Consider the following 24,767-nt stretch of genomic DNA (forward strand, 5'->3'; position numbering starts at 1 on the left):
GGGATTCCTTTGGTAAACACTATTCTAGAATAGTTGATTCTAGTCCCCTTACCCTGGACACCACAGTTTTTCTTGAGGTTTGAGAGGCAGGGTTAATTAAGACATTAGATACAGCTGGCTTTATTTGTACACACAAATATGCTCCCTACACTTGAATGTAACGTGATGATTGTAAAGTGAGTCCTTCAGGGCATTGAGCCCTCCTTTGTACCCAGACCTGCATGCTTCTCCACTTTCCAGACAGGAAAGACACTCCAGACCAGGCATATGACCTGAGCAAAGGCACGGTGTTGGCGGAGGGCAGTGGGAGAAGTCTGAGGTGAAACTGGAGAGAAATGTTGAGGGCTGGGATGAGAAACTGTGACTTGATTCTTTAGGTAGAGTGGGTGAATAGGTGGCAGGGTGTGTCACTGTTATAAAAATCCACAATGTTCTTGAGCTCCATGGCAACAGTTCTCTGGCATGAGATGTGCTTGAGTGCCAGTACCACTGTCTCCCCAGTGTGTGGCCTTGGGTAAATTATTTGCCTACCAATCTATACCATCTCGTAGCCCCAGTCTTTTGTGACAGATAAATGAGGTAAGTTGTGCCTTTCTAGGGGCAAGGAATTGGCTTCCCCAACAGGAATTCTGAATTATACTTTAAGCCTATCACACAATTCAGGCTGAGCCAGTGGTTAACTGTTGTGATCATTCTCAGGTTATGTAGTGACAATAGCAATTATAATTCATGCTTGTGTCTCCTCTAGGTATCAGCGGCAGGAAAGGAGGCTTTGCCATCTTGGCTGCACTGGGATCCGCAGAGCCACACCCTGGAGGGCCTCCCCCTCGACACTGATAAGGGTGTGCATTACATCTCAGTGAGTGCTGCACGGCTAGGGGCCAATGGGAGCCACGTCCCCCAGACCTCCAGTGTGTTCTCCATCGAGGTTTACCCTGAAGACCACAGTGAGCCACAGTCTGTGCGGGCAGCCTCACCAGACCCTGGTGAACTGGTGTCATCTGCCTGTGCTGCTGATGAGCCTGTGACTGTCTTGACAGTGATTCTGGATGCCGACCTCACCAAGATGACCCCAAAGCAAAGGATTGACCTCCTGCACAGGATGCGGAGCTTCTCAGAAGTGGAACTTCACAACATGAAGTTGGTGCCTGTGGTGAATAATAGACTGTTTGACATGTCAGCGTTCATGGCTGGCCCAGGAAATGCAAAAAAGGTGGTAGAGAATGGAGCCTTGCTCTCCTGGAAGCTGGGCTGCTCCCTGAACCAGAACAGTGTGCCTGATATTCGTGGTGTGGAGGCCCCTGCCAGGGAGGGCGCTATGTCTGCCCAGCTTGGCTACCCGGTGGTGGGTTGGCACATTGCCAATAAGAAACCACCTCTCCCTAAACGCATCCGGAGGCAGATCCATGCCACACCCACACCTGTGACTGCCATTGGACCCCCAACCACGGCCATCCAGGAGCCACCATCCAGGATTGTGCCCACCCCAACATCTCCAGCCATTGCTCCTCCAACAGAGACTATGGCTCCTCCAGTCAGGGATCCCGTTCCTGGGAAGCCCACGGTCACCATTCGGACTCGAGGCGCCATTATTCAGACCCCAACCCTAGGTCCCATCCAGCCCACACGTGTGTCAGAAGCCGGCACCACAATTCCTGGCCAGATTCGCCCAACGATGACCATTCCTGGCTATGTGGAGCCCACTGCAGTTGCTACCCCTCCCACAACTACCACCAAGAAGCCACGAGTATCCACGCCAAAACCAGCAACGCCTTCAACTGACTCCTCAACCACCACAACTCGCAGGCCGACCAAGAAACCTCGGACACCCCGACCAGTGCCCCGGGTCACCACCAAAGCTCCCATCACCAGATTGGAAACTGCCTCACCGCCTACTCGCATCCGTACCACCACCAGTGGAGTGCCCCGAGGCGGAGAACCCAACCAGCGCCCAGAGCTCAAGAACCACATTGACAGGGTAGATGCCTGGGTTGGCACCTACTTTGAGGTGAAGATCCCATCAGACACTTTTTATGACAATGAGGACACCACCACTGACAAGCTAAAGCTGACCCTGAAGCTGCGGGAGCAGCAGTTGGTAGGCGAGAAGTCCTGGGTACAGTTCAACAGCAACAGCCAGCTCATGTATGGCCTGCCTGACAGCAGCCACGTGGGCAAACATGAGTATTTCATGCATGCCACAGACAAGGGGGGCCTATCAGCTGTAGATGCCTTCGAAATCCATGTCCACAGGCGCCCTCAAGGGGATAAGGCTCCTGCGCAGTTCAAGGCCAAATTTATGGGTGACCCAGCGCCAGTGGTCAATGACATCCACAAGAAGATTGCTTTGGTGAAGAAGTTGGCCTTTGCCTTTGGAGACCGAAATTGCAGCACCATCACCCTGCAGAATATCACCCGGGGCTCCATCGTGGTGGAATGGACCAATAATACATTGCCCATGGAGCCCTGCCCCAAGGAGCAGATCATGGGGTTAAGCCGGCGGATTGCTGAAGATGATGGGAAACCTCGGCCCACCTTCTCCAATGCCCTGGAGCCTGACTTTAAGGCCATGAGCATTGCTGTGACAGGTTCTGGCAGTTGTCGGCACTTACAGTTTATCCCTGTGGCACCACCCAGGAGAGTGCCCTCAGAGGCACCACCCACAGAGGTGCCAGATAGGGACCCTGAGAAGAGCAGTGAGGATGACGTCTACCTACACACAGTCATTCCAGCTGTGGTGGTCGCAGCCATCCTGCTTATTGCCGGCATCATTGCCATGATCTGCTATCGCAAGAAGCGGAAGGGAAAGCTTACCCTTGAGGACCAGGCCACCTTCATCAAGAAGGGGGTGCCTATCATCTTTGCGGATGAACTGGATGACTCCAAGCCCCCACCCTCCTCCAGCATGCCACTCATTCTGCAGGAGGAGAAGGCTCCTTTGCCCCCTCCTGAGTATCCCAACCAGAATGTGCCCGAGACCACCCCTCTGAACCAGGACACCATGGGAGAGTACACGCCCCTGCGGGATGAAGATCCCAATGCACCTCCCTACCAGCCCCCACCACCCTTCACAGCCCCCATGGAGGGCAAGGGCTCCCGTCCCAAGAACATGACCCCATACCGGTCACCCCCTCCCTATGTCCCTCCTTAACCCACAAGCGCCTGGGTGGAGGCAGGGGTAGGGCAGGGGCCTGGAGACAACAGTGTTGTCTGTGGAGACCAGTGGCCTGCAGACCATTGCCCACTGGGAGCCGACACCTGACCTAGCACACACTGACACACGAGGCCTAGACAAGCCCGCCCTCTCTGGTCCTCCCAAACCCCAAAGCAGCCGGAGAGACTTTGGGGACTTTTTTATTTTTATTTTTTTGCCTAACAGCTTTTTGTTTGTTCATAGAAAATTCTTCGCTGAGTTTTTGATGGCTGGCTCTGAAAGCACTGTTTGAGTAGAGGTAGATAGAGGGAGCGAGGAACCGTGAATGAACTCGCAGGCAGTGCTGGGCGGCCCCCCAGCTCTCTGCGTTTTGCCTTTAACACTAACTGTACTGTTTTTTCTATTCACGTGTGTCTAGCTGCAGGATGTAACATGGAAAACAGTAGCTAAAGATTAAATTCAAAGGACTTTCAGAAGTTAAGGTTAAGTTTTTACATTTAATCTGCTGTTTACCTAAACTTGTATGTATAATTTTAGGGTGGGTATGGGGAATTGCTTTGCTAAAAATAAGCTCCCAGGGTGTTTCAAACTTAAGAGAAGACCAAGGGACAGTATTTTTTATCAAAGGAATCCTATTTTTTCACACTATGTCAACTTGGTTGCTCTGATACCCCAGAGCCTGAATTGGGGGCCTCCTGGCCCTGGCTCAGGGGCCAGGGCCCTGGTGCTGGGTTTGCTCTCCCACTGTTGCCAGGGGCTGGAAGCTGGAGGGACCTCTTGGGCCACAGACATCCCCACCTCCACCCCATGTACACTAGTGGCCCACCACCAAGGGGTCTTCATTTCCATGGAAAAGGACTCCAAGAGTCAGCGGTGGCTGTGGCCCCCAACTTAGGTGCTCCAGGGTGGGCCAGCTGCTCGTGGGGGTGCCTTGGAGGTCGAGGGACTCAATCACATCCACCTCTTTTTTTTTTTTTTTTTTTTCCCCCTCCTTCTGTGTTTTTTTTTTCCCCCTCCTAAAAGGAATATCATGGTTTTTGAAACACTCGGTGGGGGACATTTTGGTGAAGATGCAATATTTTTATGTCATGTGATGCTCTTTCCTCACTTGACCTTGGCCGCTTTGTCCCAACAGTCCACAGCCCCACTCCGACCCACCCCATCCCTTTTCTCTGGCGCTCCAGTCCCAGGCCTTGGGCCTGAATGACTGGAAAAGGCCTGGTGGCAGGAGGAAGAGTGCCAGCAATAGTTCATAGTAAAAATCTGTGGGCTCTCAAAGCTAATTTTTTACTAAAGTTTTTATACAGCCTCAAATTGTTTTATTAAAAAAAAAGATTAAAAATGGTGACGCTTACAGCAGTTTGTACAAGCTCTTAGTGTTGATTCCATGGAACTGACGGCTTTGCTCATTTTGATTTCTGCCCCCCGCCCCCTTGTTTTCCTAACAGTTTAAATTCTGGAATTACACTGGGGCTTCTTTTGCCTTTTTTAGCAGAACATCCGTCCGTCCATCTGCATCTCTGTCCCATGACTCAGGGGCACCCACTCTGCTTTGATTCTCCTCCTTTGGAAGAAACCATTTTGAGCATGACTTTTCAATTGATGTCTGAGAGTTATTTTGGGTACCTTTTAGGGAGGAATGCCTTTCGCAATAATGTATCCCTTCCCTGATCGAGGGTGGGTGGGTGGACCCAGGCTCTCTTTGTACACGGAGCAGCTACTTCTAAGCCATATCTGTTTTGCAGAGGATTTGTGTGTGCTGCCTCAGGAGGGGAGGAATGGCAGGAGGGGAGGGGTCTCCATCCTACTGTTCTCCAGAGGGAGTTTCTCCTTGCGCCTTCTTCCACAGGGCCCAGCCCCTCTCCCCTCTCCTAGCTCCCAGCAGGGTACTCTGGAGTGAGTAGTGCCCCTGTGAGAGGAGCCTATAGATGAGGGCTCAGTGGACTGCTAGTGACTGGGCTCATGCTTCGAAGCCCTGGCCCAAACTAGAGTTTCCCTGATGCCCCAGAGACAGGAGCACAAGTGGGATCTGACCTGGTGAGATCATTTCTAATGACCGCCTCAAAAAATAAGCAATTCCCAATGTTCCAGGTGAGGGTTTTGAAAGGCCTTCCAAATGGCTCCGTTGCTCCTAGCAACCCCACCATTGGGCACTGCCACACACAGACGTGGCTGGCCCAGAATGGCCTGTTGCCATAGCAACTGGAGGCGATGGGGCAGTGAACAGAATAACAACAGCAACAATGCCTTTGCAGGCAGCCTCCTCCCCTGAGCGCTGGGCTGATGATGGCCACTGGACTCTGAGATGGAGAGCCAATCTCACATTCAAGTGTTCACCGACCACTGACGTGTTTTTATTTCCTTCTATATGATTTTAAGATGTGTTTTCTGCGTTCTGTATAGAAACATATCAAACTAAATAAAAGCAGTGTCTTTATTACAACGTCACTGCCTCTGAGCATCTATTTCCCTGGCCCCTGGACAGTTTCTTGGACATGAATGGTGAGGGGCTCATGTGGCAGAAGTGGGGACTCAGGCCCACTCAGAGGTGGCTTGATGGCCTCTGCACAAGCTGTGCCATTTCTGTGCTGGGAGGGCTGCGTGTGTGCTCCAGAAGCTCTGCCAACATGTAAACCCCGCCCCCTCAGCACCTCTTCTGCTTGTGAGCCAGCTAAGACAGGTCTTCTTGATCCTCAATTTCCTCATCTGTAAGGGGTGAGTGGTGGCAGAGAAGCCAATGAGACTGGGTGTGAAGGAGGATGTGGGAAAATTTCTGTCACAGGCTTTCTACTCCAGAGTGGGTCAGTACCTGCACTTTCTGGCCAGGCTGGGTCTCTGTGAAGACGGGGGCTTAGGGATGTCCCTGCCTGCAACTGCACCTCACCTCCTTTCCCCATTGCCTTGTGGGCTTGGACTGGCCAGTCTCCCAGGTAGTCTCAAGACAGGTTTGGCATTGGTCTTGGGGTGAGGAGAAGGGGAGAAAGGTTTCTGGCCAGGTTTCTGCTCTGGTTGGCCTGTAGATTCTGGACTCTAAGTGCTTGGTCTGGGGTGGACAGGCCAGCTGGATAGGCTGAGCATGACTCAGTGCCCAGGAAGGAACAGATGGGTTGTCCTGGGACACTGCTTGGGGTGTGGGAGGTAGAAGATGCAACAGCTGTATCTTAGGAGGGAGGATCAAGCCATTGGTCACAGAACAACTGGTGTCTCTTCTGGGCTCACCTCTTCCTCCACCAGCTTCTTACCACCTCCCCTCCCCCACAACTCCCAGGCTGCCCCTCTGCTCAGAACCATCAAGACCCAGAGAAGAGACTGGTCCCATATTGCAGATAGAGCTGAGTCCCAGACTGGGCAGTTGTTGAAAGTCAAACAATTACTTGTAGAGTTAGGACCTGAATATGTACCACAGGAAGTGTCACTAAAGGCTGTCCCCAGCATGTGTTCAGAGACACTTCTCACTCCCTAGAGGCCTAGCAGCAGGGACCCAGGAAATGACCTTGCCCATGCTCTCTTGACCTCAAGAAGCTCTGCTTGATGTCTAACCCAAAGCCACTGGTTGTGAGTGGAGTTCACTCTCCTGAGCTTAAGTAAGGGAACTTCGTCTCAGCAGAGAACAGTAAGGCCAGCAGGGCAGGAAGAAAAGAAGCCACAAGGACCTCTGGCCTCTGCCCACCCTACCTCCTCTGGGGGATAAGGGAATATTTGCTGTTTGCCCTGACAGGTCCCTGCCCATCAGCACTCCTGCCAGATCCCTGTGACCTTTCCTTGGTTGGGGTGAGGACTGTCTGCTCAGGTCTTTTGAGCTGGACAGAAAGTGGTAGGGGAAGGGGCAGCAAGGAAGGGACTATCAGACCTGAGGAAATCTGCCTTCCCACCTGCTTCTGACTCAGGGCAAGTTCCTGGGATCTCTCAGGCCTGGCTTCCCCATCTGTGAGGTGGGGACAGTGCTAATCTCTAAGGGGTTCTGAAACACCCTGGGAACTGGGGGTGTGGAGTGGAGATAATGTGTATCTGCCTGCAAAAGGGGCAGAGGAATCTGCATAAAGGCACTGCCTTGGGCCAACCAAAATCCTTGGGACTGTCCTGGGTCAGGGCTGTTGGCTGGAGAATCTTGTGTATCTAGGAATATGTGGTCAGCCAGACCCTCTAGAATACTATCAGTTTCATGGGGACTGGAGGCTCCACACTACTTGCCTCATTGTCGCCCCAAACCTGGCCTCACCTTGTTCTCAATAGGCTGAACAAGCTCCTAGGAGAAGTCCTTTCCCAGCTCTTCTAAAGCATGGACGGCCCAACTCGAGCATCAGTCTTTTAGGGTGAGCTTCATTTCTCTCTATTTCTATATCTTAAAAATTCAAATTGGCTGGTGGCTTACTCCTTTCCCTGCTTTGCTCATATTCTCAACCACTATCCTGAGGCAAAGTGACTGAGGCCCAGAGAGGTCAAGGGAGTTAGTTGGTCTACCAGGTTTTGCAGCTGGTGTGACGCCTGTTCAATTCTAAGTGTGACCCAAACACTTTTTTTTTCTGACTATAAAATTGTGTTCGTGCTGTAGAGCAGCAAAGAACTAATTACTTAAAGCCTCTACTGAGAGATGCTGGGCACCTAGAAGACCTAGAGGAGTAGATAAGGCAAGAGGTTCAAAGTGAGGGTGCCCATCAGCTGGGGTTGGGGTGCTCCTGCAGAAGGGACCCGCCTGAGGGCAGCCTGGGGCATGGGCAGCACAGATATTTGGCTGCTGGGGCATTTGTTAGCCCCACTGCCCCAGCTTTGGGGGAGGGACCCTAGAGTCTCAGCTGGGATGGCGGGGGAGTTGTTCTGTCCATGTCCCTGTGGAAGGCTCCTTGTGGCCAGACCTAGGCCCCTGGACAGGTTCGGGCCCGGGATAGGGGCACCTTTCAACCTTTGTAATGGCTCAAAGTGTTCTTTAGGTTAGCCTAGCAGAGTGGACTGCAGCAGCTCTGGGCCAAAGAGGGGGACGGTGTCCGCGGAATCCCAGGAGGTGGCGCCAGAGGATTAAGGCACCAACGGTGGGCGGGGCTGAAGAGGCGGGGGCCGTGGGCGGGGCTAAGAAGGCCGAGGCGGGGAGGGGGGCGGTTTGCTAGAGGTGAGAGGGGCGAGCGGCGGGCTGTGGGTGGGCCTAAGTCCTTACGGGGAGGGCCGGGCGGAACCCGGCAAAGAGCAGAGCCGAGACGGGGACTGGATATAAGTACAGGGGGCGGAGCGGCGGAGCTGAGTCCGCGTGTGGCCCCAGCCCGGAGCCTCTCCGAGCCCAGTTGCTAACTGGTGGCGTGACTGGGCTGGTCTTCCCTCCACCACCGCCGCACAGTCCCTGAGGGCAACAGGGCGAGTATAGCTGAGGTTCGGGAGCCTGTCCTTTACGGGTGGTCTTCTTCCTTGGAAAAGGAAGCCGGCAGGAAATAGGAGGGCCAAGTCTGGGGCCCAGGCTCCCGCTCCTGGGGCCCCAGCCAGCAAACCTGGAATTCGGTTGTATGCACTGTAGTTGGGAACCAGTAGGGACCCTTCATTTGCAGCATTCCTCGCCTTAGCTTTTGCATGCCTCCAGGCTTCGTCCAGGGCGGGACCTGCACAGAGTAGAGCTCAGCGCTTGTTGGATGCTCTCCTAGTCTGCTTGTTGGATGCTCTCTTAGTCTCTCCATCCTCCAGCCTGAGAGCTCCTGAGGGCAGCACCTAAAGGTGGAGGAATAGCCTTAGATACCATACTGACATCTGAGAGGGGCCTGGATGGGGGTCAAATGCCTCTGGTTGTGTGGTTGGGGTCACTTGGCATTAGAAGCAGGCAGGGATGGGGCAGCTGGTGATTCACTCTTTCCCCTGAAGTGGGGGTACCCTGAAGCCCCAGGGAACACCTTTGGCAAAGCTGTCTCCACAGCTCCAGGCACACAGGGAACATCTAGTTGGCAGATGGCTAGGGCTCCCAAGGCCAGGGCTGAGAATGTTGTTGTCTTCTGACCTTATGGTTTCACAGTTTTAGGCTACAGAGGGAAAAAACCCAAGTTTGGGGCCTGCCAGAATGGTCCCGAGCTCAGGCCAGCCTGCTCCCTTTCCAGGGAATTGGACCCAGTGGTCCAGGACCACTCCCCACTTCCCTCAGCACCTCCATTACAAAAGGTCTTGACAGAGAGGTGCAGAGAGGGGCTGGCTCCAGCCCATAACAGCAGGAGGGGGAGTGGGTAGGGAGTGTTCTGCTGGGGGGTGGATAACAGCTTGTCCCTGGGCATGCCTGAGGGAGGAGACTAGCTTTGTCCTAGACCAACTCACCCTTAGGGAACAACATGCCTGGTTGGGCTGGCAAGGAGCTGGGCATGGGGGATGCTCAAGGGGATGTAGTTCTGTGCTTGTCTGAGGAGCATGTGAGGGGTGTGTGTGTGTGTGTGTGTGTGTGTGTGTGTATGGGGGGCAGGTCTGCCTTCCTGTGCCCAGTGTAGTGATTAGAGTGCAAAGGAGAGGCTGAGGAGGCATCGGCTGTGACCCCAATGGCTCTGACTCAGCAACCACTGTGCCCTCCAAGCCCTGCCCTGGGTCCCAGGCAGCATGTTAGCATACTCCTGGAACTCTAGCCTCCTCAGAGAGGCTCAGGATCAAGAAGGGCTAGGAGGAAGATGTGCCCACCCTGTGAGCCCCAAGAGGTTCCCTGGAGCAGAGCTGGGGATGAGGGGGTGGGCCTGGTTAGAATCTTAGCTGAACACGTGGCCTTTTTGCTCTCTTGGTAGCAGATGGAGGATGTCCTTTGCCCAGCCTTACTAGGTATTCTCAGTCTGCATTGTCAGCTCATTGTCAGAAAGAATGCCTTCCCGGAAAGCTGATGCCCATACCAGGCCTCCCAGCTGGAGGGGTTATTAATATATAAATAGCAGTGGTAACCCAGATGTTGCTTCCCAACTGATACCTGCTGCCAGCCCAGAACCTGGGGGAGCCAGGAAGCAGTCTCCTCAGACAACCCTGATGCCTGAGTGTGACTAGCTCTCATAGCCTAGCCTGGTGATGTGTGGCCACACCTGCCACTGCAGGGTAGGATAGTGGTCCTATACTGAGGGCTAAGAGTCAAGCCTTCCAGGTTCAGGGCCTGGTTTGGGCAGCAGACAGGCAAAGGCCAGACTTGGAGATCATAGGCTCAGTGAGAGCAATGTAGGCTCAACAGTCTTGGTTTCTGCTATATCCTTGGGGCCTATCACAGTGCTGTCCTCATCCTAGGGCTCAAAAGGCACCAGATTTAACTGAATTGAAATCACCCATCCTTGCAGAGGCCTAGGGGGCCTCTGTCACAGAGATCCTATAGACCTTTCTATTTGCCACTAGGGTTTTGCTTCACCATCAGAGACCTCACTCCCTGCTCCATTCTGTCCAACTTCCCTAGAAGGCAGGAGTTCTTCCTGTGGCTCCTGGGAGCTGCCTGGGCACTCAGTGAAGATGACAGAGCAAACAATCCATTCTACTACAATCCATTCTGATCAGGACAGAGCTGGAGCTCAGTGGAGAGAGGACTTTGTCCCATGGCCTGAGGTCCCTAGTGATAGAGGGTGATTCTCAGAAATGTCCTTTGGTTTGCCATAGGAGAGCCACAGCGGAATCAGGAGGTAGGGCCCCCTCTAAGAGACATCCCTGAAGACAATTAGAACTGATGGAGGAGCTCAAGCAAGCTGCCTCTTCCCACAAACTGTCAGTCATGTCTGAACCTCTGTTGCCTGGGGTAGGACACATGGACTGGTCAGGAAAGGGCATAAGTGCATAACTTTCCACCTGAGCCTGTTCTCTCCCCATTCGATGGAACAGAGATGGGTGGGGGGCACTCCAAGAGAATTGGGATCCTAGTGGGAAGGATCACAGAAGAGTTTCAGGTGGCATTTTCTATAGTTTATTGGAAATGATTTGTGTGCCTGTCTCACTCTTTCTGCAAACAGAACTCCTCAAGGGCAGGTCCTGCAGTCTTCTCTGGGCCTGGCACTGAGTAGGAGTTGGGTACATGCCTGATAAAGGAGGATAAGTGCATGCATGCATGCATGAGTAAGAAAGGCAAAGCCAGCCCAGAGGCCTGTCTGGAGAAACACAGAGGGGCAAGGGAAGCAGTATGTTTTGACTTGGATGGTTACAACTTGAAGAAACCGTGGCTTCATTATTTTTTCTTGTCACAACAAGCCTTCAGAAGCATGTAACTCTAATAGCAATGGTGCTCAATTAGCTTTATTGAGAGCAATGCATGGGCGGTGGGGTTAGGCTTGTGGTAAACATTTCTGACATTTTTTTACTGCCTTTTTTTCACCTAATGCAAACAAAGACAGGCATAATGCAACAGGAAAGGAATTATGCAGGCAAGGCATCAAACAAATTCTGTACCTTCCAGCATTATTCCTCTTTCCCCCTCTACCAAGAGCTATGGCTAGCTGAAGACCCTGGTATACAAGCGAGGTTGTCCAGGCCAGCGCAGGTGGGCTGCTGAGCAGGACAAAGACCAGGTCTCCTGTTTGTAGATTCATGTCAACCCGAGGCTTGCCTGGGGAGCTGCCTTATTCCCTGTTAGTGGATGGTGCCAACGAACCTCAGCCAGGAGGGAAAGCCTCTGCTTCTTTGGGCTTCCTTCCTTCCTTCCTCTCCAGTTCTGTTTCTCTCTCCCAGAGGAAGATTGGAGGCAAGAAGCCAATTTCCTGAGTTGCTTCTCACTGAGAAGTGAGACAAGCTTCAGCAGCACTATATCAAAAAGAAAGGTACAGAGTTCAGGGAGCCCTATAGATAGGAGCCAGCTCTCCCCAGCCTCTCTGGAATAGTCAAAAGCCCATGGCACTACATCATCCAGATGCAGTCTCTCCTCTGCCATCCTTCTCCATTCTCTTCCACCTCCGATCTCTGCATCTCCTACTCTTGCCTGCAGTTTGCCATTCTTCTTCACCACCATAGACATCTTCATCTTTGGATCCTGTGCCTCCCTGTGGAGGACACCACAATGAATGCGTCAGCCCAGGGTGAACTGGACAGTGGGAGGAAGCAGGAAAGACCCAGAGTCTGAGCCCTGCCCCTCCTCCCCTTCCTGGGACTGATCCACATGCTGCCTTACCCATGGCCCAACTGGCCTCTGGGTACAGTTCCTGGGGTCCTGCTATCTCTTCATTCTCCCAAGATTTGCCTTCTGGTGACTAATCATTCCACTAATCCCAGCAGTGAGCTGGCTCTTACTGGGTCTTTTCCTACCTGGATAGTTTTCTTTTTTCCCCTGATTCCATTTTCCCTCTGGTCTGAGAGCACAGGTTAGAGAAGCAAGAGGACACATGTCTACCCATCAATTCCATTTTGGCATGTGGATTGATTCTCCTCACATCTGGCCATCTCCAAAATGGCTGTCATGTGTCACATGTCATGCTGAAGGAGGAAGAAGATACCTTCAGCAAGTGAAGCTTAGGGGGCTGGGAAACTCCTGCAGCATCTCTAGGTCCATCCTGTCCCTGGTGGGGCAGTTGGACCCAGGAGGGAATGGTACCAGACACACCACACAGCTGGTTTGCACAAACTGAGAGATTTGTTTATTCACTTGTCATAAAGTACAGTCAAGCCTAGTGAATTCTCCTAGGTGAGTAAAGATAGCTCATCAACAACCACTGCATGAGGAGAAACTGAATGCAATATCAGCACTCTCTCTGTTACTTACTGGGTCAGAAGCTAAAGCCAAAGATCTCTCTGGGTGTTTTTAAGCCTGGTGGTTGGTGGACCCCCTGGAAGTGCTGGTGAGAAGCATGGAGAACCCAGTCCAACCATCAGCCCCTGAGGGCCTGCTGAAGGGAAGCTCAGGGGATAGGACAAAGCAGACAAGGTCCTGCTGTTGAAGAGCTCTAGTCTAGGTCAAGAGAAAGGAAACAACCCCTAGGGTGGTGAATAAAAATAGGAGATTGAATCAGAGCCCCAGACAATCAGAGGCCAGCACCATCTCATGCTTGGCAGGAGTCCCTGGGCTGAATGCCAGGGGTGGATGTTGACAGGGCAGGAATGTTCCTGGGGATGATCCTCAGAGGAAATGGAACTGGGAGAGTTGAGAGGAGAGGAGGGGCACCACTGACCCATACTTCTAGGTCCTCCTGGGTCCACTGTGCTGTACTCTTTGTCATCAAGGCAGCAGAGAACCTGGAGTTCTGCTAACAGGCAGGAATCCACTCTGAGCAGGGCAACTCCCCAGGCCTGCTGGCTGAGTATGGCTAATTACCCCCACAGGAACTAGGGCCATGTTGATTTAAATCTGTGGAAAGCTAAAGCTCTTGTGGCTTATACAAAAACAAAAAATAAACATCTTTTGCCATTTTCCAAATAGCCCAACCTACACTGACTGGTGACTGAAGCCGGAACAGCCTGGGTTGGGACAAGGTCAGGCCATTGGCCTGCCCTTAGTGCCTGTGCACATGTTCTTCCCCAGAAGGAAAGCTGCAGCATAAGACCCCCAAATCCCAGAACACTACCAGAGAGACAACTAATAATACAGTTGTCATGTGTGTGCCAGGCACCTGTCCCTGTGTTTTACTACAATCAGCCACTCCACCCTTATAATCCCCCATATTAGAGGGGTTACTAATATCCTAACTTTGCAGACTAGGAAAGGGAGGCTCAGCAAGCCTAAGTTAGTTGCCAAGGTCCCATCTGGGGAGTGGAGAGGATGAGATGTGGACTCTTGTGGAGCCTAAATGTGCCCATGTAGTCACTAGACACCCATGAAGCTAAATCGAACATCCTATAGCATAGGAGAAAACACAGTAGGGACCATCATAATGCAGGCAGACAGGCTTTCCTCATCTGAGGTAGTCCCAGTGAGGCCAGGCAGTTTAGCCTGAAGCACAGCAGATACAAGGTCAGGAGAAAATGCTAGGAAGTCGGGTCTCTGCATTTCCTCTTTCTCTTACTTGCTCCTCCCAACCTCTGCGTTATTGGTGTTCACTGGGATCCCTGGATTATTCCAGGTCAGGTTAGATCTACTGACATCCTAAATGATATATTCCTCATCATTAGGAAAATTAAATGGGTTCAAGTTACTTAAGCCCTTCTACACAGCCATGATTTACAAGGCCAAAAGTGCACTGGAATATCATGTGGCTCTTCTAGGAAACATTCTCTCTCAGGAAAGCACAGGCTTATGTGAAAAGCCATGAGACAGATAATGCTGAGTAGTCTGTAAACACTAGTCTGTAAACACGAGACAGGGGAAAAGAAAATTGGTGAGCTCTCAGGTTAATGAAGAGGCAACATGCAGCCCCTCATCTAGACAGTCTTTGGGAACCACAGCTCAAGGCCTCTGAAAAACAACTCCTCTTTCCCATCCCCAAGGTCACTCTCCCAGGGCCTGCTGAGGTGGCCTTTTAGCTGACTTCAGGCCAGCCCTGACAGGCCCTCCATCTTTCCCCGGGGCGCTTCCTGAGACTTCTGTTCCATGGGACTAGTCCTCAGTGTGAACCCCAGATGGTTCCCATTGCCATCTGGATAAAGTCTTCACCCCCCAGCTGGCCTTCGAGACCCTCACAATCCGGCCATACCACCCTGTCTCTTTCCTTCTACGTCCTTGCGTCTCCGAACACCCTTGTTCCTTTGCCTTTGCCTTTCCAACTCCTATGCATCCTTTGAGGCCACATTCTGGTGGCCCCTCTCCGAGGACTGTCCTCACGACGCCCACCAGCTGCAGCACTCAGGTTACCAGAAGGAGAGTTGTCACTCCCGAGTTCCCACAGGCAGAAAGCGCCACTGACTCCGGAGCAGGGCACGGCGCGACTCTCCTGCGGCCACTTGTAGTGGCCGGTGCCCCTCTGCACGGGTCCAGTGGATCGCTCCCGCTAGCCCCCAACCGGCTCCAGTTAGCACAAGCCAGCCGCGTCAGCCCCAGAGGGCGCATGCGCGGGCGCTGGCGGCGGTTTCCCGGCGACCCCGAGCCTGGCGGGAGCGCGCTCAAGGAGGGAGGGACGTGGGCAGGGAAGGGGCGCGCGGGACGCGCATGCGCAGCGGCAGGCGGCGGCGCGAGCCAAGCTGGGAGATGGCGGCGGCGGCGGCGGCGGTGTCGGGAGTGTGAGAACCGCCCGGGAGCCGCCGGCCCGGGCACAGTGCGACCCCTACCCTGCCCGCCCTCCTGCCAGCCATGGGCAACGAGGCCAGCCTGGAGGGCGGCGCTGGCGACGGGCCGTTGCCTCCCGAAGGCTCCGGCCCCGGCCCGGGCCCCGGCGCAGGGAAGCCGCCTTCAGCACCGGCCGGCGGCGGACAGCTCCCCGCGGCGGGAGCGGCGCGGGCTACTGGGGGACCATCAGTCCCTGGCCCCGGTCCCGGTCCCGGCCCCGGCCCCGGCCCCGGCCCCGGCCCCGGCCCCGGTCCCGGTCCCGGTCCCGGTCCCAGCCCGGGCAGGTAAGCGCGTGTCTCGGCGCCCGGGGGGCGGTGAGCTGCATCCTGAGGCCGGGGCCGGGGCCCTGGGTCCCGCGATCTAGTGTGGACAGCGAGGTTCGACGTCCGGCCGCACTTTGAACCCTGCCGGATTGGCATGACCTGGGTGGTCGCGGGAAGCCGACCTTCCTTTCCAGCTGCCCCGCCTTGGCGAGGCAGGATGACAAGCACAGGGTCAGTCGGGGCCTGCAGACCGTGACTCCGTCACGAACCCCAGATTCGCTTCTTCCCAACGCCGGGCCCGACCGCCCAGGAGGGGCTTATGTAACCTTAGCCTGGTCCCTCGGCACAGGGAAGCAATGGGATGGAAAACGTCCTCCCTGTCTGCTGGTGTTTGCATGTGTCCATTGTGTTGGGCCGAGGAAAAAGCACAATGGGAGTGGCTGTCAGGGAAGATAAGTGTCACTGCGAGGAACAGAGAGATAAGAAAATAGTTGAACCGTGAACTTGGTCTTGCGTTTTCCTCAGGCATTGGTCTTGCGTTTTCCTCAGGCATTTAGTGGCTGTAATCATCTTTGGGGGAAGGAAAATTGTCCACTGGACATGAAAAAGGTACTTTTTAAAGCCCAAGAATACTAACAGGATCATATGCCTTCACCAAGATTTAGTGAAACACTTTGGGGTGAATCAAAAATGCTATTGAGTCATCTAGCATCAGATGTGTTCTCCTTACCTTATGATGTAGATCACCACCTCAAACCACATAGAATGCTTTAAATGGAACATATCTGATCAAATACTGAGAAACCAGCTTGTTTTAAATGTACGCCAGCCCAGGTCCTGCAAAAACAATCAAGTGGCAATGAATGCACTAGAGGGGAATGCCAACATATAAGTCAGTAGACTGAAAACTCAGGAAAACTACGAAGAGATGACAGGATAAAATGGAAGGCATTATCTTTGTACCAAATAGGCCTGGGGAGTAGCAAAACTCCCAGGGGGTTGGGGGGAGGTGCTCCTGGTTCCATGTGAGTCTGCTGATATATGTTGCCTTGGCTTTTCTGTGTGGAAGCACATAAACTGTGAGGGAGCATAATTTTTGATTCTTCAGCTACCCAACTGTGCTTCTCATGTGTTTATTTCCTCAGAAGTCAATTCTTAGACAACTAACAGTAATGAATGGCTTTTAGTATCCTGAAACCTGCCTCAGACAGGCCAGCCTGTGAGCATCCCTTTTTGAGGTGGGATTTGCCCATTTTCCATTAGCTATTACGGTAATGCAGTTGGATAGCACACAGCTCTTAGCATTGCAAACACTATCCATTTTGCTGCGTGCTAAGTTGCTGTTTGGGTTTTAGCTTGAGGGAGGCTCACCAAGGCTTTAGTGCTCTCCTTCCAAGGGAAATCTACAGTTGAATGGAAAAACACCTTGTTATTAGGACTTTTCTATATGGCGAATTTGGCATTTCTCTTCTGGTAACCAAATGGGCTGCTCTGCTTGTAGTTTACCAGATGTTGCAGAGCCAAGAATATCAGATTTTTGGAAAGACTTAGATAGCTCAGAGGGACAGGCAGGAGGCATGTCTACTGCTCATATTTCTTTTTTAATGTTTCATTTCCATTTTGCCTGTGCATTCTGCTTTAGGGAAGGCCCATGAACTGCTGTGGGTGAGGGGAACCATGGATTTAGCAGTCACGCAATCTCTTACCTGGCTATGGGCAAGCCTCACACATGGGTCTGTGGTGCTGAGATCCTGTGACTATCAGGCTCAGGAGGTGAGCTGGCTATTTGTCACCAAAGCTCAGAACTGGGGACCCTTAGAAGGTGCAATTACTCTTCCAACTGACATTCAGCTTGTCATACCACCTCAGCTGAGCAACACCTTCGTGGTCTGTCTCTCCTTCAGCATCGGAATGGCTTCTATTTCCTCTCACCAGAGCATCTCAGGTACCTGATGCCAAATTTAGCGTGTTCTGTTCTGAGATGCTGCTGAACAGATTGGCCCATTGATGGAGAAAAAGCCCTATGGCATGTGCTTCTGGGCATTCAGGAAAGAGCATTAGCACAGGGACATATTGGTTCCAGCAATCCTATGAATTTTCAGGCAGTCAGAAACCTCATGGAAGTGGGTAGAGAGGGTCAGGTAAAGGGGAGATCATTTTACTCACTGCAGAGGGAGATGGAACTGAGGTTCTGGGGGGGGGGGGTTGATCCTTGCTCTTTCCTACTGCCATATTACCCCTTGTCCCCCAAGCTGAATTAGTCTTTTCATCCTCATACTGAACTGACTTGTACTCTGTGAGGGAGTGGCTTCAGCATTTGCGAGTGAAGAGCCTGACTTGAATCCCATCAGTAGCAGTGCTGTCATACCCATAGTGCTGCCTCTTAGTGCATTGGGATGATGTGGGGCTTTGGGCATTGAAGAGTCCCACAAGGAAAGGCTTTCTGCTTCTGGTCTCAGGGTCACCATGTACAATTATATAGGCTGTGCCTTATCCTAAGGAGTGCCAGATTGAGAGAAGGGTGAACTCTGTCCTAGGCTCCACTCTCTAAGCTGCGTACCCTGTTGTGGGCTGCATCCTCTTAGAGAAAGGGGGATCTTACATTCATCGATTCATTCACTTATTTATGGAGTTATGCCTAATGTACAGTGGGATATACATATTGATGGGATTTTACCCATACATATACCCATGATCCATGATACACCATCAGATCAAGATAGAACTTTATCAGTGAACCTTATCAGTACCCCAGAAGGTACCTTTTAAAATAATTGCACACACACAAAAAAAAAAAAAAAAGAAAGAAAGAAAGAAAAAAGAAAAAGACCTCCCCCTCAAATAAAATAATCACACAAAGGAGCCATGTTGACTAGTGGCAGCCTATCTAGTCCACACCAGATCTGTAGACTTGTATATGTTTTGACATTTTCAAATTGACTTTCAGTCAATCAGCCAAGGTGTATTTATCAGCTGTCAAGAGCAAACACAGTGCTTGGCTTTGTGGAATGTCTGGAAGGGTATATGGTGCTTCCCTGTCCTCCAGCACCTCACAGACTGGTTGGTCAGAGTACTCTTGAAGAGCTCTAGGAGAGACACTGTGAGCAGTTCAGTGTCTGAGAAGTGTCAAATAGGCAGTGCTTCTAGAAGGGTTGTCAAGTGGGAAGAGTGGAGAGGCAGAGCCAAGCTTCAGGGGAGGGAGAGAACCAAGGCATCTTGGAAAAATGAGGGGTTAGGAGAGGTGGTGAGAGAGAAATGCCATGAGGAGTGTGGTCTACACAGGCAGGGACAGTGAGCAGAGAAATGAGGCTCATTGCAGGGGGCTGGGGGAGAGCTGGGGAAAAGCCAGGTGAGGCACCTGTCCCTCATTACCCATCAAAATCCATGATCAAGGCTGAAGTTGCCTGTACTCACTTCTTGCCTATATGCCAGGGAGACATTTTGAGCCAAAGGTAGCTGAGCACAGAGAACCTAGTCATTTGCTGGAAGGTGGGTGAGGCTGCTCTGAGAATCACACTCAAGGGTTCTTTTCTCAAAATGGATTTGTCAGGCCTCTAGTCTGGGATTAGCCAGACTTGTTATATCAGCTAACAATCAGGCTCTAGAGAAATCTGGGACTAATTTGTAAAGATAAAATGAAAGGACACAGTTGCCAGGTTTGGAAATAGTTCTCCTTTGTCATTTAGAGATCTTGTTTGGCTCCAGTGGCTGGATTCTTAGAGGGCATGTCATGGGTGTGCGCTAAAGTGACATCAGATCTGAATGGTGATGATGTCAAAGTTTTACCGAAAGGGGGCAACCATTTTTGCATCTCTTGCTAGGGAAAGAAGGGTAGCTTTGATAATATAGTTTTCTCAGCATTAGTAAGACTGATAGAATGCTGTTGATAAAAACAGCAATGGAGAGATGGAGAGATTAGGGGGAGAAAGGCTATCTTTAAAAAATTGTTTTCCTTACAGTGGCTGGATCAGCTGTAAAAAAAAAAAAAAAAGAAAAAGAAAAAAGAAAAAAATGTTTTCTTATTGGGGAAATTTTCAAACATACATAAAAATAGAATAGTCTAATGAACTCCTGTGTTCCTATTGCCCAGCCACCACCATCATCAACTTATGGCCAATTGAATTTAGTCTATCTCCCTCACCTCCCGCTTCCCACAGGAGCAAATTCAGACATCCCAACATTTCATCATCAGTATTTCAGTGTGCATTTCCAAGAAATAAGGGCTTTGTATAAACAACCACAGCAGCATAATCACATCTGAACAGGATAACAATCCCTTCTTAAATTCAGCAAATATCCAGTGAGGGTTCTGTTTTTCCGATTATCTTATGAATTTGCTTTTACAGTTGGTTTATTTGAATTGTGATCTAAATAGGGTCTACACATTGCATTTATCTGATACATCTCTCCAGTTTCTTTATTTTTTTATTTTTTTATTTTTTTTGAGACAGAGTCTCACTCTGTTGCCCAGGCTAGAGTGAGTGCCGTGGCGTTAGCCTAGCTCACAGCAACCTCAAACTCCTGAGCTCAAGCGATCCTCCTGTCTCAGCCTCCCGAGTAGCTGGGACTACAGGCATGCACCACCATGCCCGGCTAATTTTTTTTTTTTCTATATATATATTTTTTTAGCTGTCCATATAATTTCTTTCTATTTTTAGTAGAGATGGGGTCTCGCTCTTGCTCAGGCTGGTCTCGAACTTCTGAGCTCAAACGATCCGCCCACCTCGGCCTCCCAGAGTGCTAGGATTACAGGCGTGAGCCACCGCGCCCGGCCGCAGTTTCTTTAAATATGTAGTTCCTTCTCCCTTTTTCCCCATTGAAATTTATGTATTAGAGAACTGTGTCATTTGTCCTGTTTCATAGTCTGGATTATGCTGATTGCATCCCTGTGGTGTCATTTAAGATGTTTCTCTGTCTCATAGTTTTCCTGTAAATCGGGAATTCTATGTAGAAGCTATTCCGATTCAAATTTCATTCTTTTGGCCAAGAAATTCTCACTTTTTTTTTCCTTTTTGAGACAAGGTCTTGCTGTGTCACCTAGACAGAGTGAGAGTGGGCTAGAGTATGGTGGCACAATCGTAGCTGCACCCAGCTAATTTTTAAAAATCTTTTGTAGAGATGAGTGTCTCACTATTTTGTTCAGGCTGGTCTTGAACTCATGGCTTCAAGAGATCAATCCTCACATTGGCCTCCCAAAGTGCTGAGATTATAGATGTGAGCCACCATACCCAGCCAATTCTAGCTTTTCAAAAAAAGATTTCTTGGCCAGGTGCAGTGGCTCACCCCTGTCATCCTAGCATTTTGGGAGGCCAAGTCTGGAGGATTGCTTGAGGCCAGGAGTTCGAAACCAGCCTGAGCAAGAGTGAGACCCCATCTCTACCAAAAATAGAAAACATTAGCCGGGGGTGGTGTACACCTGTAGTCCCAGCTACTCAGGTGGCTGAAGCCAGAGGATCATTTGAGCCCAGGAGTTGGAGGTTACAGTGAGCTCTGATGATGCCACTGCACTCTACACTCTAGCGGGTGTTTTTTTTTTTTTTTTTTTTGTGTGTGTGTGTGTGTGTGTGTGTGTGTGTCAAAAAAAAAGGGGTGAGGGTTTCTTGAGGGCTTCAAACATGGAGAGGCTAGGAGTTCACTGAAAATAGAACCAGGCTTTGGGCTAACTGCAAACCAAAAAAGAATGCAGTGGGTCATTTTTCTGCTCTTTTTCTAAAGTTCGCCTTCCTCTGGGTTGGTTTGGTTTGGTTCTGAGTTTAAGAAGGCAAACAGGGGGGCCCCATTTGTCATCTGTGGTGAACATATCTTGCTCTTGCTCTGTAAACCTATCTTGCTCTTCCTCAATAAACCTCATTTTTGTGCTCAAAAAAAAAAAAAAAAAAAAGAAGGCAAAGCTTTCAGAGGCCTCTGGTCATACCTTTTCACCCCAAGCTTGAGGGAGCCATCCCTGTATATGAACTTTCTAGGAGATAGTATTTGGGGGCTTCAATAAATCCTTCCCTTTCTCATAGGTCCTGCTTTTCTGAATGGGACTCTTTCCTCTTGTTAATGATGGGGTGGGGACGGCCAGACCGTGCTGTGTGTGGGCTGCTTGAGGGGAGTCTGTGGGCCATGTGCAGTAAGTTGGGGCTGACTGTGGAGGTGTGTTGGCAACACTGTTATGACAGTTATAACTACCATTACTGGATGACTGCTTCATCACAGATGTTCTGCTAGGTGTTTTATTTCTCATTCTACCTGCCTAGCCATGCAGGCCCCATCTGACCTGGCCTTACTTGTCCTTCCTGCCTGGGAACTAACTTTTTAAATGGTGAAATGATGGCTGAGACCTGTGTGCCTATAGCAAGGACTGACTGTTACTTTAGGATATGAGGCCTTCCTGGTAAGCTGGGACTTGGTGGAAAATCTAGCCATGAGGACTCCTGCTCCAGTCTGAAAGGTTGGTGCCAGGTACATGTCATGCTGGTATTGATACTACATTTGTAGCATATGCCAAGCTCTTTTCCTGTAAGGCCTTCTGCCATCTCCATTCACCAGCACAATGGTGGAAGCTGTGGAATGAATGGGACACTGGACTGTGGTAGGGGAGATGGAATTCTGGTCAGATTATGCCTCTAGAGGGTGTGTGTTGCCTCCTCTCATTCTCTCAGCCCATTTGTCTTATAGTTTAGGTTCTGGTCAGCCATACTTGTGGGATGGGGCTAATGAGCATGCTCCCTGATTCATCTATGCTGTACCTTGGACCCCCAGGCTAGTCACAGGGCTGCTCTGATTTCTCCTTCCTATTCTTTGCTCATATGGGTACCTAGTGTACTGAAGAGAGCTTTGCCCCAACAGAGACCCCTTACCTGGAATCCCTACTTCTTTCTAACAAGAGGGTCACATTGGAAGCCTCCAGGGAACTCTAGGTCACTCCTGGGATCAAATCCAAAACTACCTGGAAAGGCCTAGCTACCCCTGAAGTGGTGGGGCTGCTGTCAGGGCCAAAGGTGAAGAAGAAATTTTCCCTGAGGGGAAGTAGAAGTGTTGGCTTTTGGAACTTGGTCCCAAATGCTGAGGAGATCGAAGAACCTCCTCAGCAACTTGTCCAGGAGCTCATGCAAGAATCATCCTATCCAGAGAAGCCCAAGCTCTCCAGTGCCATTGGCTTGAGGAGAGAACTGAACCTCCAAAGGATGCTGGAAGAACCTTTAAGACATTTGGGTACTTTGGAAGAAAGGCTAGGTAAGGAAATTTCCTGATAATCACACTGTTACATTCATGTTTGTAGGCAGGTAACAGGGTCACCTGAATTTTTTAAAAAAATTTAACTACTTAATTTTTTAAATTGACAAAAATTCTATACTGTATATTTATTGTTGATGACATGATGTTTTGAAATATAGTATATATTGTGAAATGGCTAAATCAAGCTAATTAACATATTCATTACCTCATATACTTATTTTTTATGGTGAGAACACTTAAAATCTACTCTCGGCGATTTACAAGAATACAATACATTGCTATTAACTGTAGTCACTATGTTGTACAATAGATCTCTTGAATTTATTCCTCCTATCTAAGTGAAGTTTTGTATTTTTTGGCCAACATTACCCTAACCTTCCCACCCCATCACCTGTACTTTTTTTGTATATGAGAGTGGTTGTGAGAATTTCTCCAGTTAGATTCTACTTAGAAGTAAAAGAATTTTAAAGTGAAATTTTATCCATGTATTCAGGAAACCCTTTGCTGAACACCTGTTGGATGCCTATCCCTTGATGAAGTGTGAGGAACAAAGGAAGGAGCACAAAATGGGTTCTGCCCTCAAGGGGCTCATGGTCTGAAGGAGGAGAAATACTTGTCCAGATCTTTACCCTCAACTTCCTCTTCCTTAAACTAGAGTTTGCTCCTGACTTCTCTTTGTCTCATAGAGGCAAGATAAATGAGAGCATGATTAATAGGTTATATTATTTCATATTCTAAAATAGTAGAGCATATATTTGTATGGTGTTTTACAGCTTACAAAACACATTCACAACATTAACTTATTCTGTTGGGAAGCTCCAAAGGCCTAAGTGAGCGATTCAGAAGAACAGCCAGCTACATATTTTAGCAAGCCAAAATGCCGTATGCTGAACACAGCTAGAGAACTGTGCCACCCCTCTGCCTCCTCCTCTGCAAAGATGGGAAATTTAGCTAGAGGATGGAAAGGGCTTTGAGGAGAGGAAAAGGATCAGGAAGTGGGACGTTTGAGCAAAGGACAGGGGAGGGTGGTGTTAGGGGTGAAGAATAGTGGAAACATCTGAGGTGGGGGTCAGAAATCAATCCTGACCTTGCTCAAAACTGGCTTGTGCATGTTGGGTAGGTCCTCAGTTTTTTCATCTGTAAAATGAGAGATTTAATGAGATTATCTCCAAAGTCCCTTCCAGCTCTGACAGCTGGTTTCTGTGAGGTGTGTAAAAAGGAAAGGTGATACTTCCCACTGTTCTTCAGCCCCACTGATGATAAAAAACAAGGTCATAGGCCGGGAGCAGTGGCTCACGCCTGTAATCCCAGCATTTTGGGAGACTGAGGCTGAAGGATCACTTGAGCTCAGGAGGTCAAGATCAGCCTCAGCAAGAGTGAGGGCCCGTCTCTACTTAAAATAGAAAAATTAGCTGGGCATCATGGCATGCACATGTAGTCTCAACTACTTGGAGGCTGAGGCAGGAGGATGCCTTGAGCCCAGGAGTTTGAGGTTGTGGTGAGCTATGATGACGCCATTACACTCAACCCAGGGCGACAGAGTGAGACTCTTCTCAAATAAAAAAAAAAAAAAAGAAAAGAAAAGAAAACAAGATCATAAATCAAAAGTACCACGTGCACCCTTTAGGTTAGTTAGAAGCAGCTTTAAATGAAGAGGATTGCTCTTTCATCGTGCTGCAGAGATTTTTCAGAATGGACAAGATGACTACACAGTCCAGCCTAGACCCAAGAGAGGGACTAATTGGCAACTTGCCTCTGGGTTACTTCTGGTAGGTAGGGGCTCTTGAAAAGCTGTCAGCCTTCTTCTGCTGGGTTGGCTGGCTAGCCAGTAAGGCTCCTACCTGGGCCCACAGAGCTTGCTGCAGGCTCTCTGTTCCCAGCTGTGCTCAGCTGCTTATCTCCTAAGTATTGTTCCACTCACATCTTGCGGGTGCTCTGGCACCAGCCAGCATGCCCATGATTTCTAGGGGAACTGGGGTTGGCAAATGCTTGTGGTGGGGAAGGGTAGGACATGAAAAAGTCTAGTCGGAAGGAGACA

The 24,767-nt window shown here is 50.3% G+C and overlaps 2 protein-coding genes across 6 annotated transcripts in view; both read left to right on the forward strand.

Annotated features, from left to right (window-relative positions):
* The window catches only part of DAG1 (dystroglycan 1), a 58,623-nt gene extending 55,185 nt beyond the window's left edge, over positions 1-3,438 (forward strand). For all 5 annotated transcript variants that reach the window (XM_069475697.1, XM_069475693.1, XM_069475694.1 and 2 more), the window contains one exon: positions 749-3,438. In XM_069475697.1, the coding sequence (XP_069331798.1) occupies positions 749-3,151 (2,403 nt within the window). In that variant the 3' untranslated portion in view covers positions 3,152-3,438. The remainder of the gene's footprint in view (positions 1-748) is intronic.
* An 11,828-nt stretch (positions 3,439-15,266) lies between these two features.
* Positions 15,267-24,767, forward strand: part of BSN (bassoon presynaptic cytomatrix protein) — a 96,521-nt gene continuing 87,020 nt past the window's right edge. Inside the window, exon 1 of the mRNA XM_069473637.1 lies at positions 15,267-15,475. Coding sequence (XP_069329738.1) covers positions 15,267-15,475 — 209 coding nt within the window. The remainder of the gene's footprint in view (positions 15,476-24,767) is intronic.

This window comes from Eulemur rufifrons, chromosome 7 (assembly GCF_041146395.1).
Source record: "Eulemur rufifrons isolate Redbay chromosome 7, OSU_ERuf_1, whole genome shotgun sequence".
NCBI lineage: Eukaryota > Metazoa > Chordata > Mammalia > Primates > Lemuridae > Eulemur > Eulemur rufifrons.